Below are 16,725 nucleotides of genomic sequence, written 5' to 3'. Positions count from 1 at the left end.
ACGCAAATCCTAATTAGAGTTAGGGTTTACTTATAAGTATACCATATATATGTAAAGTACTCAACACGTAAAACGTAAATATACTATAAACATATTGCATGTAGCCCATAATCCCTAACCCTATGTCTATATACTATATATAGCCATAAACCCTAACCCTAAGTGTATGTACTTTGTTATGTTGCATATTTTTTTTTTGTTCCTCGCCGTATAATTATGCATATATATATAGCACAAATTTGGTTTAATTATGCATTTAGTACTCTATATAAACATAAACCTTAACACTAAGTGTATATACCTATTACATATATCTATAAATCTTAAGCCTAAGTGTATATACTATATATAGCTATACTGTATATAGCTATATAAGTATACTCTATATATATATATATAGCCATAAACCCCAATGTCAGGGTATATACAAGTAACTATAAAGGTATATAGTTTCGGCACGCCGTTTACATGCATGCATATATTATATATATATGTATATACAAATATGACAAGATAGTTTTGAAATACAAATACAAATACAAACACAAACACATGCAACCCTAAGTGTATGTACTGTACAAATTGCTAAACCCTAAGCCATAAAACTAAACCGTAAACTATAAATTAAAACTAAATCCTAACCCTAAGTATATATATATATATATACTATACTATACTAAACCCTGACCATAAAATTGAACCCTAAAACCCATAATCTTAACCCTAATCTTAAGTGTATGTACTATATGTAAGCCATAAACGCTAACCTTAACCCTAATCTTAAGTGTATGTACTATATATAGCTATAAACCCTAACCCTAACCCTAAATATATATACTATATATATAGTTATAAACCCTAACTCTAGGATCAAATGATAGTTCGACCAAGTTTTGAACATTGAACTGGATCAAATGATAGAGGCATGCAATTTTATATTTGTGTAAGGTATGCTATAATGATCGGGACCACAAGGCCAACACATTCAGATGGATGTTCTACGAACCCTAACCCTGAGAGTATGTACTACACATACAATAAATTAAGTCCTAACGCATAAACTATATTCAAGAAACTCAACCTGCATGTAAACCCTAAAACATAACCATAAGTACAATACATACTAAATATAGCACAAATTTATTGTTGGGGTATATAATAAGAATTTTTTATATAAATAAATTCAAAAAAATTTAAATACAAGTACTGTACAAAACTAATTAGTTTATAAACTCTAATTTGGTATAGGGTACATAGTAATATTATCATGTACATACTATTTGTTTGTTTTTTTTTTTTTTTAAAAAAAAAAAGAATTCCAAAAATATTTTTTCAGAAAACACCAGTTGGCCATTATACACGCGGCCAATAGTTTCTACGCCGCATATGGCCACGTGGCCAGAAAAACATGCTGCCATCTGGCCGTGTGTCTACAGTAACCGGTACTGTAGACACGCGGCGATTTTCAGTGTTTTTTGTAGTGTCATCAGAACATAAAACTTCACGTGTTCTTGATTGTTCTTGCATGTGTGAAAATTCAAGGAATAAACAATTATATAATTCGTGATACCCTTCAGAATGTCAGCCAGTGTTCTTCAAGAATACCCAGTAGAATGACATGCTTACATCTCACAGATGGTGCATCCCTGAGAATATGATTGATTCCCTCATTCATTTTATCTCAAAGTACATAGTTTTTCACATCAACTACTTTTTTACACTATTTTTACATAACTACACAACCATTCTCACATAGGGTAAGACCCATGTGATAGCGGGCCCATCCCATATAAGAGGAGTTGTGTAGTTATTGTGTAAAAATGTTGTGATTGTAATACCCTTGTTTAAGAATGGCGGTACACTTTCCAACAAGTGATGCCTCCACTGCACACAAGACTACTGGTCCACCTTTTGTACGAAATCCTTTATGTCAAAAGCATCACTGCTCATCTTTGTAATGACACCCTGCTCACAGAATACAAGCCATCAGACAGCTATACAACCAATTCAGTTTGATTCCTTCCTATATGCACCAAAATGCAAGTCACAGAGAGAGAGAGAGAGACAGAGACCTTTTCTGTTATTATACCAGCTATCAGATTAGCAGGAGTGACATCAAAAGCTGGGTTCCAGACAGAGATTCCAGATGCAGCAACTTGTTCCCCAAGTCCTCCACCCGAGTGTGTCAATTCCTTTGGGGATCTTTCCTCTATAACGATCTCTTTTCCAGAAGTAAGGGATAAATCAATGGATGTTAGAGGTGCAGCCACATAAAATGGGATCTTATGATTCATAGCACACAAGGCAAGACTGTAAGTTCCAATCTTGTTAGCTGTATCACCTGCAATTAGATTAAAACACATCAGTTAAACATACCCTATTGCAGTTGAATGATAACTGCATTAAATTACCATTTGCAGCCACACGATCAGCTCCAACAATGACAGCATCTACTCGTCCATCTTTCATCAACGCAGCTGCGGCTGAATCTGCTATAAGAGTAGCAGGTATGTTATCATGCACCAGCTCAAAAGCTGTGAGTCTGGATCCCTGGAGATGGTTAAAGAAACAAACATAAGAACAACGGTATTGAACACTAAACCGAAAAGGAAAAAAAAAAACTAAAATGTAAGTGGGTTAATAAATTCAAGTCAATATCTCAATGACCTACCTTTCATGTCATAGACCAATTAGTGTAAGGCACACTGCTATAATAATTTCGTATGCAAGAACATTCCTGACCAATACTTTGGCGCAGCTCTGTTTACACCAACCAATTCAAAGAATGTGTCCCACCCTCAACTTTCACTCCATTCAGGGGAAAAAAAAAAAGATTCTCTCTTTTTGCTGTTGAGCTTTTAAGTCATTCATAAGCACTTCTAGCTCTTAATATTGAAAAGAAAAACCAGTGTTTGTTAGGATGAAATAGATTCCCAACTAATAGACAAACCAGCCAAAATCTGCATAACATTCATGTAAGGAAATTCCCTCCATCTCCAGAAGCAATTCTCTTGAATGTTAAGAGTTCTATATATGTATTCCATGAAACAATTAAGCGGTAACTTAGCTAGCATTGTCCCTATTCACAATATTTTGTGCTTAACAGCCTCAGCTGTCATATAGAGGTCATTTGCTTGAAGGGGACACAAATCTCTGTATTGCAAGCATCCGACCACAATTCAGCTATTCTATCGACACCAACCTCAACTGTCAAATAGAACATTACTAATAACATTGTTGGTTGTTTGCATCAATACTGAGTTTCTTCGAGTCAGGACTACAAAATACATAGTCCCATATTTCTGACCAAGTGTCACTAAACAATTACCCAAAGGATTCAAGTGTAAGCTTCATTGTGGTAACTGGATTCACTTCTACCAAATTATGTTATTAGATCATGGCAATAATCCGAGTCATTACACTTACTGACATTTTTAAGAACAAATTTGTACATTCCGACTGAGCAAAGATTTCAACACAGATGCTTAGCCAAGCTTGTGACAGTCAGACAAAATGACGTAGGCTGTCTTGCTTGTCATTTGAAGATTTTTATTTGAAGTTTTTGGGTTTTTGGATTTTCTAAGTATGATTTCATTTCCCTATTGTTAAGTATATTTAGGGCTTTTCTAATCAAATTTTTTTTTTTTTTTGATAAGTAATAGCAATTTATTGAAAAGCGCTAAGGGGCGCAACCCTTATACACGGGAAGTATACAAGAGAGCCCTTAAACGGGTCGAACATAAAGTAAATTTAAAAAGTTTACAAAAGTAAAGACACTCAAACAATGATGTGGCGCTATCCAAGAATATAAAGTGTTGAGCAACCGCTTCCGTAGCTCCACCATAGGTGTCTCTACATCTTCAAATAAACGAGCATTCCGCTCCCTCCAAATACACCACAGCAAGCAAAGAGGAGCTAACCGCCAAACCTCTTTCGCATGCCGACTCCCACTTGCCGCCCCCCAACTAGTCAATAACTCCAACACCGATTGTGGCATAACCCACTCAACCCCAAATAAATTAAGAACGTAGCTCCATAGGGCCCGGGCTACCTCACAATGAAGCAACAAGTGATCAATAGACTCCCCACTCTTCTTGCATAGACAACACCACTCCATTACTATTACATTCCTCTTACGCAAGTTATCATGCGTCAAAATTTTGCCCAAAGCTGCTGACCATACGAAAAAAGTCACCCTAGTTGGAGCCTTAACACGCCAAATATTTTTCCAAGGAAAAGAAGGAAGAGATGGGCCATCTTTCCTACAGAGCTCTTCATAGAAGGATCTCACCTCAAATAAACCTTTTTTAGAGGGATTCCACACTAATCTATCACCCTCACCATGACGAATCGAAGTAGAATATAATCGGTCGAAGAAAGAGAGGACCATATCCATCTCCCAATCCTGGATTTGTCTTGTGAAGAGAACATTCCACTGAATTACACCATTATGGACCATCAAATTATCCGCCACCATCGCGTCTTTGTTCCTAACAAAACAAAAAAGAGCTGGAAAACATTGCTTCAAGGAACTATCCCCACACCACCGGTCATGCCAAAAGCTAATGTTAGATCCACTCCCAACTTCAAAACGAACAAAATAGCGAAAATTCTCCCACCTCCTCCTTATAAGTTTCCATACACCCACTCCAAAGGAACCCAAGACCTCTTTCGAGCACCATCCGCCCTTAAGACTCTGAAATTTGGCATCAATCACCAAACGCCATAAAGCCTCTCTCTCCCTACCATATCTCCATAACCATTTACCCAAAAGCGCTCGATTGAACTGGATGAGATTGTGAACTCCCAACCCACCTGCATACAAAGGTGTACAAATCTTGTTCCAACTCACTAGATGGAATTTTTTCTCATCACCAATGCCTCCCCAAAGAAAATCCTTTTGAATTTTATCAAGACGATTAGCCACCCTCACTGGCAAAGGAAACAAAGATAGGTAGTAAGTGGGAATATTAGAGAGTGTACTTTTGATAAGAGTCAACTGGGCACCCTTCGACAAGTACATCCGCTTCCAACCCGCCAACCTCCTTTCTATTTTTTCAATAACACCATTCCAAATAGAGATGGACTTGTAAGAAGAACCCAACGGCAAACCCAAGTAAGTCATAGGCAAAGAGGCAACCCTACAACCAAGAAGATTGGCCAACCTTTCGACATCCTCTACTCCACCAATTGGGACAATTTCTGATTTTCCTAAATTTATTCTCAACCCAGAAGCTGCCTCGAAACCTAAGAAGATACATCTCAGATGGCGAATTTGTTCTTCTTGGGCACCACAAAAGATCAAAGTATCATCAGCAAACAGCAGGTGGTTCACAACTAGGGCCTCTGAATCTCTAGAACACACTAAGAACCCTGTCAAATTACCCTGGTCTAACGCGGCAGTCAACATCCGACTCAACGCCTCCATAACCACCACAAACAACAATGGGGAAAGAGGATCTCCTTTTCTCAATCCACGAGAGCTATTAAAGAAACCCGAAGGGGTTCCATTAACAAGAATAGAGAATCTCACCGTTGAAATACAAAAACGTATCCAATCCCTCCATTTTTCCCCCAAACCACATCTCTGAAGCAAATAGAGCAAGAACTCTCAATTCACATGATCATAAGCCTTCTCCAAATCTAGCTTACACAGGAGTCCAGGTTCCCCCGATCGAATATGACTATCCACACATTCATTTGCAATAAGCACAGAGTCTAATATTTGTCGACCTCCAATAAACGCATTCTGAGTGTTGGAGATAATCTTACCCACAACGGACTTAAATCTGTTGGCAAGGACCTTTGAGATAATCTTGTAAACCCCCCTACCAAACTAATAGGGCGAAAGTCTCTGACATCCATGGCACCAGTCTTCTTAGGAATCAAAGAGACAAAGGTAGCATTCAAGCTCTTTTCAAACTTTCCTCGAGCATGAAATTCTGCAAAAACATCCATAATGTCAGTTTTTAAAAAATCCCAACACTTTTGAAAGAAAGCCGCAGTGAAACCGTCCGGACCTGGCACCTTGTCTCCATTCAAATCCCTGATAACATCCCACACCTCCTTCTCCTCAAAAGCTCTTTCTAGCCAAATGCTCTCCTCCGCATCAATGGATAAAAAAGATAGGCCCTCCACCCTAGGCCGCCACGAGCAATTCTCCAAATACAAATTACTGTAGAAATGAACTAAATGCTCCTTAATCTCCGCAGGATTTTTGGAAATAAAACCGTTAATACTCATAGAGTCCACTTGGTTGAATTTACGGTGTGAGTTGGCCACCCTGTGAAAGAATTTTGTGTTCTTATCCCCCTCCTTTAACCACAAAGCTCTAGACTTTTGCCTCCAGCTTGTTTCCTCAAAAAGAAGGGTCTTCTCCATCTCTCTCGCCATATCAACCCTTCAGATTTTATCTTCCTCCTCTAGGCCACGCTGTTCTTCGATTCTCCAGCTCTCGAATACCCTCCATTAATTCTTTCTTCTTCTTCCCTAAATCACCAAGCACTTCTTCATTCCATTTCTTCAAATCAGCCTTCAAGGCCTTCAGTTTATTGGCCAAAATGAAGCTAGGAAGACCAGAAAATTCATAAGACATCCACAACTTTTTCACCTGCTCAACAAAACCCTCGTATTTCAGCCACATGTTCTCAAACTTAAAATACCTGTTTCCTCCTCTATTTGTCCCACAGTCCAATAACAAAGGAAAATGATCGGAGAAAATTCTTGTCAACCTCCTCTGCGATACTTCAGGAAAACGATCCTCCCACTCTGGAGAAATTAAGAACCTATCTATTCTCGACCAAGTTTGATTTTCTTGACCATTCGACCAAGTAAACTGCCCATCTTCAAGGGGAAGGTCCACCAAATTATGCATGAAAATGAAGTCAGAGAACTCTTCCATAGCTGTAGAAAAACCAGCACCACTAGATCTCTCACTAGGAAAACGAACCACATTAAAGTCTCCCCCAATACACCGAGGCATCTCCCACCAACTCATCAATCCCACTAATTCATCCCACAAATCCCTCCTCTCCCTGTCATCATTCGGACCATAAACCCCCCCATAAGCCCAAACAACATTATCTCCAATGTTACGCAAAGAACAGGCAACAGAATATCTACCAATACGCTCTTCCACTTTCTCCACCACCCTTCTATCCCACATTAACAAAATTCCACCCGACGCTCCATTGGCACCCAGGTAGCACCAATCAACATAAAGGCAACCCCATAAACTTCGTACCACTTCCCTAGAGATAACTGCCATCTTTGTCTCCACCAAGCAAACAATATCCGCCTTCCAAACCCTTAGAAGCCCTCTAATCTCCATTCTTTTCTCGATCGCATTAATCCGTCTAACATTCCACGTCAAAATTTTAGGCGTCATAAAAGCGAGATGGCCCCCTACCCTTATACCTGCCTCTTTCAGACTGAACCCCTCTCTTCTCGTAATTAATAGACCAGGATAGCCTATTTAATTCCCTCTGCCCTTTCACCCCTGGAGCAGGCGAAATCTTAGTCTTAGGTTCAGCCAAAGAGAGGCCTCTAGCCTCTTCAATCTCCTCAAACAAAGCTAGCAATCTGTCCTCAAAACGACCACAAGAGAGCCCAATAATTGGATAAAACCTCTTAATTCTTTCCACTACCCATCTAGGCGACACCCTCTGCCCGTCTACATCTTCCACTGCCAATGGAGTAATAACTATCGGCTCATAACTCTCTAACAACCCCCCACCATCTCTAACCTTGTCATTCAGTAAGAAGCCTTCAGGATAGTGCTCTAGCAAAAAGTGAGTACCCTTCTCAGCCACCATGCTTTTAAGAGAAGACCCACTCTCCAATCTGTCCCCTTCTCCTTCCCAGAGGCACTTCCCCACTAGAGGTCCCCCTGAACAAACTTCTGGATCGAATCCCACTTTACCTTTTGTAGTGGACAAAATTACTAGCTCAAGACTGCCTTCTTCCTGCCTCTAAGTCACTGAATCCACACCAAACCCAGAACAACCCAGTCCAACATTCAACAGCGATCTTTTTACCTGAGGAGCCAACATCAGACCTCCACCCTCAGCCGACAACTCCATCCTGATTCCAATTCCATCATCAGAACCCCTCTCTCCTAGATTGGTGGCCTCTCCAGCTAAAGTAGATCCCAGCCCAGACTGACAGGAGCCGTTTGATTCCAGCCCAAGACCGGAAACTGCTAACTCCTCCAATTGTCTATCAACAGGCTGTAGAACTTTCAGCACTCCTAACCCACCACACAGCAACTCCTCGGACGCCGGAGAGTTATTCTGTTCCCCATTCATCGAAGCAACCGCCACCTTCTCCCTGCTCTAACTCGTTCCTGCATCCGGTATAGATTGCCTTGGCTTAGCTCTCCAAACAGTCGAAGAAGACTGGTTCCGTAGCTTCCGACGCTGATAAACCCGACCAGGAAAACCTGGCTTACACAAAGACTTCAAGACGGCTGGACACGTACCCAACGGCTTCGACGGCCCAGCAGAAGTAGAGGCACCAGCGTCCAGCGAGAACTGGCGAGTTGGAATAGGTCGCAGAACCGACCCAGCCTTAGGCTTAAACAGAAACTTGGGCCTCTTGATGGGAAACTGCAAAGGAGCTGTACCTTTAGGAAGATGGGCTGTCTTTGGAGGACTCGAAGGGGTTCTTTCGGGCAACAGAGAATTGGGCCGAGAGAGACTGGAGCCCAATGAATTGGACCTACCCATCACCTTGTCTTCCAACAAACGCAACCCAGTCAGACAACACCTTATTTCCTCATGCAACGTCTCCAACGTCTTCCTGTTGCTGCACAGCTCGAGGCAATCACCGACGTGTGACTTGCGTGGTACAGAAGGCAACACAGAGGGGCTAGAGCCCTCTCCCCTACCCCTTAGGTCTGACACAGACTCACTATCCGACGACTCAGCAGAGCCTGCGATTTGAATCTTCAGCCCTGCCGGTTTCGCCGGAAAGGCCTTCTCCATCTTCTCAACCTTCAGCCCCGCCGGTTTCGCAGGAAAATCCTTCACCAACTCTTCCATCTTCAACCTAGCATGCTTCGTTGTAGCCAATCTTGCCGATAAGGCCGCTTGAACACAGTAACCCTTCGCCAGAGACGACGCCCGGGACTGGTTATCCTCCTCCGAAAGGTAAAAAGACGCCTTCTCTTTCGGCAGAGAAGAGCTCAAAACTTCAGCATAGCTCCTCCTCCTCTCAAAGAGAAGCTTAGGCTGTGACACAACCTTGCCTTCAACATGCTCTGAGGAACTGCCAGCAAGCAGACTATTGAAAGCTAAACGGAGCTCCTCCCCGAAGCGCTTCCACCCCTCACCAAATCTTCCTTTAGGCACCAAGACAGAACCTTTCCTTCTTCTCCCCTCGTATTCTTCTAAGGTCAGAAAGAACCCATGCCTATTCGCACACTGCTGCGCAAGAATCCGCGGAAAACCCGAGACGGATTGATTCCAAAACACTCTACAATCAAGCACCGTAATCAGATCATGAAAGGACTTGAGCAACCAGGCAGCCTCATCTTTATCTATCAGAATGGACCTCGTCACTCCTTTCCGACGTTCATGAATCCTAATGCCTATAAAGCCACCCACTACCGACAAGCCAAACTCCTTAGACTCTACAAACCACCAACGTGACGAACTCATAGCAACTCTCTTTATAGAAGCTATTCTCAAAGCAAAAACTCTAATCCTAAAAATAGAAACTCAAACCCATAGAATCAAGTGCAAAAACCTTGACCCTCTCATAATGCACTAGTTCCCCAAATCTAATCCGACATAGGTAAATTTTAAAAGTGGAGAGAAATTAGAAACAGGCAAGCTATTGAACGCTGCTATCCATGTGTTTTTCTAATCAAATTAGAGTCCTTTCATAGTAGTATATTACATAGGATCGTTTTTAGGAATATTTTTTCTTGCAGAAAAAGGTTTCTGGAACCTTTAAATTGGTCCTATGCTGTTACAATAAAATCAAATTATATTTCATCAATAATATTTCTCTAAGAGGTTCTTGACTTTCTAGTCGATTACAAAGTTTTCCTTGTGGATTCAAACCCTTTCTTCGCAATCATGCTCCTATTTTTGGTTCTTTCAAGATTTTTCTGCTATTGAAGATTATCAAGAACTACAAACTTAGTCACCTGATTGAATGGACGGGTTTCAGTGCAATAGGCCCTTTCTAACAACCCTTCAGTATGAACAGCACGGATCACACCAAGGGCTGTACCATAGCCAGCTGTTGCAAGACTGGCAAAACAAAATGAAACAGTGTCAGATTTTTTTTTTTGTTTTGTAAAGTAACAGTCAGAAAAATAGTAGGAGCTGATCAAATGAAAAGAGAGAGAGAGAGAGAGAGAGAGAGAGAGAGAGAGAGAGAGAGAGAGAGAGAGAGAGAGAGAGAGAGATATGTGGTTAACAAGATAATAACGAAAAAGAAAGAAGAGGGAATACCTGCCCGTGTTGCAGAGAGAGAGAGAGTTATGTGGTTAACAAGATAATAACGAAAAAGAAAGAAGAGGGAATACCTGCCCGTGTTGCAATGGGTCAAAATAGAAAGCCTCTTAGAGTTCTTCAGCTGGTGCTGAAGAAAACTCGCCCCATAAGACCCAATTGCTTTGTTTGAAGAAACATCATCCTTGAGCATGATTTCAGCAGCTTCTATATAAGCCTATAAAATTAAAAGATATGAAGTACTATGGAAGATTAGTAACAAGGCATGCTTCAACTTCCAGCCACTCTAGCTTAAGTCAAAGGAGTAAAAAATAAAAAGTAAAGTAGCTATTTCAGGCTTCATCTACTATTTATCTCAACTAACCCTTAGATATTTACGTGGTCTAATAATCAGGAGACTCCCTCTTAGTCTCGCCTCGATAGATTTCTTGTTTCTCCAGATTGGGAAGTCAAGTTTCCAAGTTCTCTTCAGAAAAGGCTTCCAAGATTGTGTTCTGATCATTTTCCTATTCTTTTTGATTGTGGTGGGGTCCATTGGGGTCCCAGACCATTCAAGTTTGAGAATATGTGGTTAAAGGCAAAAGGGTTTGTGGATAGGGTGAGACTTTGGTGGGAGTCTTATAGCTTCCAAGGCTCGCCCAGCTTCATCTTCTCTCAAAAACTTAAGGCTCTGAAGATTGATCTCAAAAGATGGAATGATCAGGAGTTTGGCAATGTGGAGTTCCGCAAGAAAATGCATATGGAAGATTTGTGTGCTCTTGATAAATTGGAGGAACAACGGGGTTTAACTCCTGAAGAAAAGGCGAGGAAATGTGGGGTCATCAGAGATTTGGAGAACTCTATTTTACAGGAGGAGATTAGCTGGAGACAGAAGTCTAGGGCTCTTTGGCTTAAAGAGGGTGATAAATGCACTAAATTCTTTCATCGGGTAGCCAACTCGAACAAGAGATCCAATTCCATGGAGTCTCTCTCTATCAATGGCTCTATCTCTTCAGATCAGCAGGTTATTAAGGATCATGTTGTTCATTTTTACAAATATCTTTTTGCAGAACCTTTTTGTTGGAGGCCTAGGATGGATAACATGGTTTTTGACAATTTGGATGTGGGTGAAGCCGATTCCTTAGAACTTCCTTTTGAGGAAAGGGAGGTCTTAGAGGTGGTTAAAGGTTTGAATCGTGATAAGGCTCCAGGCCCTGATGGGTTCACTCTTGCGTTTTTCCAAGATTGTTGGGAGGTGATCAAGACTGATCTCATGGGGATTTTTCAGGACTTTCACACTCATAGCAAGTTTGTCAAAAGCATTAATGCCACTTTCTTAGCCTTAATCCCGAAGAAGTTCGGGGCTGTGGATCTTAAAGATTTTCGGCCTATTAGTCTTGTAAGTGGTGTGTACAAGATCATTGCCAAAGTTCTTGCTAATAGGCTCAGAAAGGTTGTGGAGAAGATTATTTCGAATCTCCAAAATGCTTTTGTGAAAGGAAGGCAAATTCTTGATTCTGTTCTTATAGCTAATGAGTGCCTGGATAGTCACATCAAATCTGGTGAACCAGGGTTGCTCTATAAACTGGATATTGAGAAGGCTTATGATCATGTTAATTGGGATTTCTTATTGTATATGTTGAGAAGATGTGGTTTCCGGGAGAGATGGTGTTCTTGGATAGCGCATTGTATTTCTTCGGTGCGCTTCTCGGTTTTGGTGAATGGCACCCCTGCTGGTTTTTTTGGCAGCTCTCGTGGTCTTAGACAGGGTGATCCTCTGTCGCCTCTTTTGTTTGTCATTGTGATGGAGGCCTTCAGCAAGTTGTTCTCTGTTACTGTTCAAAGGGGCTTTCTCTCTAGGTTCTCTGTGGGCTCTAGTAGCAATGAAGTGATTAATATTTCTCATTTGCTTTTTGTAGACGATGCTTTAGTCTTTTGCGGGGCTAGTCCTGAACATCTTCTCTATCTTCGTATGTTTTTACTGTCCTTTGAAGCTGTTTCAGGATTGAAGATTAATTTGGATAAGTCAGTTTTGGTTCATGTGGGTCTTGTGGATAACATGGATGAACTTGCTGGCATTTTGGGTTGTAGAGTTTCTTCTCTTCCGTTAAAGTACCTTGGTCTTCCGTTGGGGGCCCCTTTTAAGAATAAGTCTAGCTAGGATGAGGTAGTTGGCAAGATTGAGAGGCGGTTGGCTAGCTGGAAGCGGTTGTATTTGTCAAAGGGTGGCAGAGTAACCCTTATAAAAAGCACTCTCTCTAATCTTCCTACGTACTTTCTATCCCTTTTTCCTATTCCTTCCAGTGTTGCTAATCGTATTGAGAAGTTGCATCGGGATTTCTTGTGGGGTGGCATAGGTGAAGAATTTAAGTTTCATTTGGTTAATTGGGCCAAGGTTTGTTCTCCTATTTCTAGTGGTGGTTTGGGCATCAGAAATTTGAGGATTTTCAATATGGCTCTGTTAGGGAAGTGGCTGTGGCGCTATGCCCATGAGAGAGAGGCTTGGTGGAAATCTGTTGTGGATGCAAAGTTCGGATCTACTTGGAATGGTTGGTGTTCTTTAGACCCCCCGGGGTCTCATGGAGTGGGGTTATGGAAGAATATTAGGAAGGGGTGGAGGTTGTTTTGCAGCTATACTAGACTTATTCTGGGAAATGGATCTAGGATCCGTTTTTGGGATGATGTGTGGTGTGGTGAGGTGCCTCTTAAGGAAGCCTTCCCAGTTTTGTACGACATTGCGTGTGACAAGGACGCACATGTTGCAGACCATTTAGTTGTGGTGAGCGGGTCCTATCAATGGGACGTTAGCTTCTTCCGAGCGGCCCATGACTGGGAGGTGGATGTTTTGGCTTCTTTTTTCTCCTTGTTGTACTCAACCAGAGTGAATTGTGATGGGGTAGATCAGCTCTGGTGGGCTCCTTCTCACAAAGAGAATTTCGATGTTAGATTTTTCTATAAGGCTCTTGTTTGCAAAGAGGCTATTCATTTTTCCTGGAAAAGTATTTGGCGGACCAAGGTTCCCTTGAAAGTGGCTTTCTTTGCTTGGACGGCAGCGCAAGGGAAGATCCTCACTTTGGACAACCTCAGAAAGAAGCGCGTCATTGTGATTGATAGATGTTGCATGTGCAAAATGAATGGGGAGTCGGTGGATCACCTTCTTCTCCATTGCGAGATTGCACGCGCTCTATGGAATGCCATCTTTAGTCGCTTCAGTTTGTTTTGGGTTATGCCTCTTCGGATGGTAGATTTATTCGCTTGCTAGTGGACGGGTGATCGTTCTCAGAGTGCAGCTGTGTGGAAGATGGTCCCTTGTTGCCTTTTGTGGTGCTTGTGGAGGGAACGCAATGATAGACAGTTTGAGGACAAAGAAAGATCTATTGAGGAACTCATTTCCTTTTTCTTTCATTCTTTGTACTCTTGGGCGGCGGCGTCCCTCGCACCTTTATCGTTTAGTTTTAATGATTTCCTTGTATTGTTTTCTTTTTCTTCCTAGATGCCTTTCTTGTATACTTCATGTGTACTTAATTGCGCTTTGCTCTTTTTAATGATATTTCTTTTACTTATCAAAAAAAAAAAAAAAAAAAGATATTTACTACCTGAAAAATGCTCTGGGCTTCTGAAGCAGTAGCAGCAGCCTTTGATGTAACTTCTTTGAGTTTTGTTGCAGCATCTGAGAGGTTCACTGCAGTTGGGCGGCTGAAGAAACATGAAAGATGATCATATAATCAGCTATTGCTAAATATTCACAAAAGCATTTTGTTAGTTACAAACTCAATAGCCTCAAGTAGACCATCGAGTTCAATAACACAAAGCACATCCAGACAAGCTTATGAGTATTAACAACTACATGAACATCTAAGGTTGTAACCAATACACTATGCCATTAAAGTGCTAGGTGTCAGATTCACAACAAAATACCTCGAGACAAGATATTCCAGCTTCTTGTTAATGAAGGAAGCAGCATCATCAGATGTCCCATTAAAAGCCTTTAAATTGAATACTTCTACTGCCAGGGAAAGGGCTGCTGCAATAGCAATAGCAGGTGCACCACGGACCACCATATCCCTTATTGCGGACCTGAGAAGTTAAGCAAGATATTGCTCACATATTTGAATATTTTGGCAGACTTATAGAGGATGTTAAAGGAAGAAACAAATGCAAACGGGTGACATAGAGAAATGTCAAGAAGATCATAAACCGGGGAGATTGCATTATGTAAAATCAGGATGTTGATGACAATTTTTATTTTTATTTTTACTGAAAACAGGAACAGTTCATCTAATCATTTTACATTCAATATACACTAAAAATTATTTCATTGTTATAATCATCAAATGGGTGATAAAGCTAATAGTTGTGTATACAGAACTAAGTTAATTCCCATAGCTTTTTTCGAATCCCAAATTCATCACTCTTTTCTTTTGTCGGAAAAAAATGATAGGTAGCTATTAATAATTGGCCTTATAGTATGTTACCATATCATAGGCTGCCAAACTTAAGACCTACTTTACATCTGGCGAAACAATCTTACACCACACCATGTACATATAGTTTTTCAACATCTATTGGGCAAAGTCATATTCAAACAAGTATATCAGAAAATTTCAGAGCTCATGTGTCCAAAAGCACATAAGAAAATGTCCGATCAAGAGTTGAAGAAGCAATTTGGATAGAGTTATAATGCATTACCATCCATCCGCTGCATCCTGGATATCCAAGTATATGGTTTCCAGAGGGAGCTTTCTCTGTTCAACAACAAGCACTATTTAGCAAAGATAAGTATTCAACTTCTATTTTTTTCATCAAAAAAGTATTCAGCTGTTTCGGACCAAAATATTGTATACTTGCCTGAAGAAATTCATTCCCAAGAGAATTTACCATTCCAAAACAAATGCACCCAAAGGAAATAGAAGAAAACAGCGAAGACCCAAATTTTCTATCTTCGAAATTTCCATTCAAACCACATATGGTCCTAATTTCAGTATGTTAAACACATTTTCAGATGGTCACCTTCATTTTATTATACACGTTTTAAAGTCTATATCTTTTTTTCAAGATCTTTTTCATATTTATTTTGGTCCCCCATTTTTATAATTCAAAAGTGCCATTTTCGTTTTTAGCCAACCGAAAAATGAGTTTGCTTCCCATTTCCACCATAAATGAAAACAAAAAACCAGAAACATAGACGTTTTCAACGACCAAAAAACACGTTCTTGACATCAAATTTTCGCTTTCAAACGTGCTTCAAAGAGAGAGAGAGAGAGAGACCTGATCGAGAAGCTGAAGCGAACCACGCTTGTAGCAGATAGACTGGAGAGAGCTGACCGGTTCCATAAAGAACAACCCACTCAACCTGTTTACGACAACGTTTCGAACTACTGAACCGTAAATTCACAGGTAAAACTAGTTATGCGACTCTGAGATTCAACTATCTAATATTGGATTGCTGGGATTTCACAAGGAAGAGGAGGAGGAGGAGGAGGATAATCTAGAGTTACCTGAATGTGATGGAAGAGTCGCTTCTTCTGCTACTTCCCTGTTATTCTGAGTCCCTGTCGCGAGTAGACGCCAACGTGTCCGGCGTGATATGAACCGAATCTATATATATATATATATATATATATATGCTTGTTAATCGTATTTACTTTTTATTCTCAATAGTTTTTGATGCGATGGAAAGGAAAGCTGAGAGAGTTTAGAGAAGGGAAAGGCTTGTCTTCTAATTATTTTACAATTTTTTTTATTTTTATTTTTATTTTCAATTTTGATATGATTGAAGGATGTTAAAATTATTCTTTAAGTCTATACTCTATAGCTTTCACAACCAATCAAAGCGGTTCAGCCCCAACTCAGCTACGGCTCCGGTCAGAACTGGCCACCGTAGCCTGCCACTTTGAAAGCAGTCCTTGTCGATTCAGTCGTGTCAATTTACTGTTATCACCCACCATTTATCTATTTTGCAAATTTAATAGTAAATTTACAAATTCAATGTACAACAAATATATAGTGGAATAATTTTTATTTTCATCACGGTAATACACGATAAATTAAATCCCAATTAGATCAATTAATTGGGATTTATTAGGCCTCGTTAGGATTAATTCTATTTCATAATACCATTGTTATAAAAGGGAGAAGAGAAATGTTAAATACCACGTAAATTTCTTATAAATATCTTATCTTAGAGTTTAGTGGTTATTAGATCAATTATTGTTAAAAAAAATAATAAGATAAAATAATGCTACTTTTTATCCCGACTGACGTAACATATTTGAAGTGGTTT

The 16,725-nt window shown here is 40.3% G+C and overlaps 1 protein-coding gene across 3 annotated transcripts; it reads right to left on the bottom strand.

Annotated features, from left to right (window-relative positions):
- Positions 1-1,489: 1,489 nt before the first annotated feature.
- Positions 1,490-16,096, bottom strand: LOC133857062 (methylthioribose-1-phosphate isomerase). 3 transcript variants are annotated; one of them, XM_062292168.1, is made up of 10 exons: positions 15,941-16,096; positions 15,711-15,795; positions 15,132-15,187; positions 14,361-14,519; positions 14,039-14,138; positions 10,538-10,680; positions 10,154-10,259; positions 2,412-2,550; positions 2,073-2,341; positions 1,490-1,965 (listed from the first exon to the last, which is right to left on the bottom strand). In XM_062292168.1, the coding sequence occupies exons 2-10, from the start codon at positions 15,774-15,776 to the stop codon at positions 1,897-1,899; spliced, it is 1,107 nt and encodes a 368-aa protein (XP_062148152.1). In that variant the 5' UTR covers positions 15,777-15,795; positions 15,941-16,096; the 3' UTR covers positions 1,490-1,896. The 3 variants fall into 3 exon arrangements, with proteins under 3 accessions (XP_062148152.1, XP_062148153.1, XP_062148154.1); XM_062292169.1 differs by having other exon boundaries at positions 15,711-15,820; positions 15,941-16,086; XM_062292170.1 differs by having other exon boundaries at positions 15,711-15,817; positions 15,941-16,063.
- Positions 16,097-16,725: the final 629 nt, after the last annotated feature.

The sequence above is a fragment of the Alnus glutinosa genome, chromosome 14 (genome assembly GCF_958979055.1).
Source record: "Alnus glutinosa chromosome 14, dhAlnGlut1.1, whole genome shotgun sequence".
In the NCBI taxonomy this organism is placed as follows: domain Eukaryota; kingdom Viridiplantae; phylum Streptophyta; class Magnoliopsida; order Fagales; family Betulaceae; genus Alnus; species Alnus glutinosa.
Note: the sequence above shows the minus strand (reverse complement) of the source record. Positions and strands in the feature narration are given on the sequence as shown.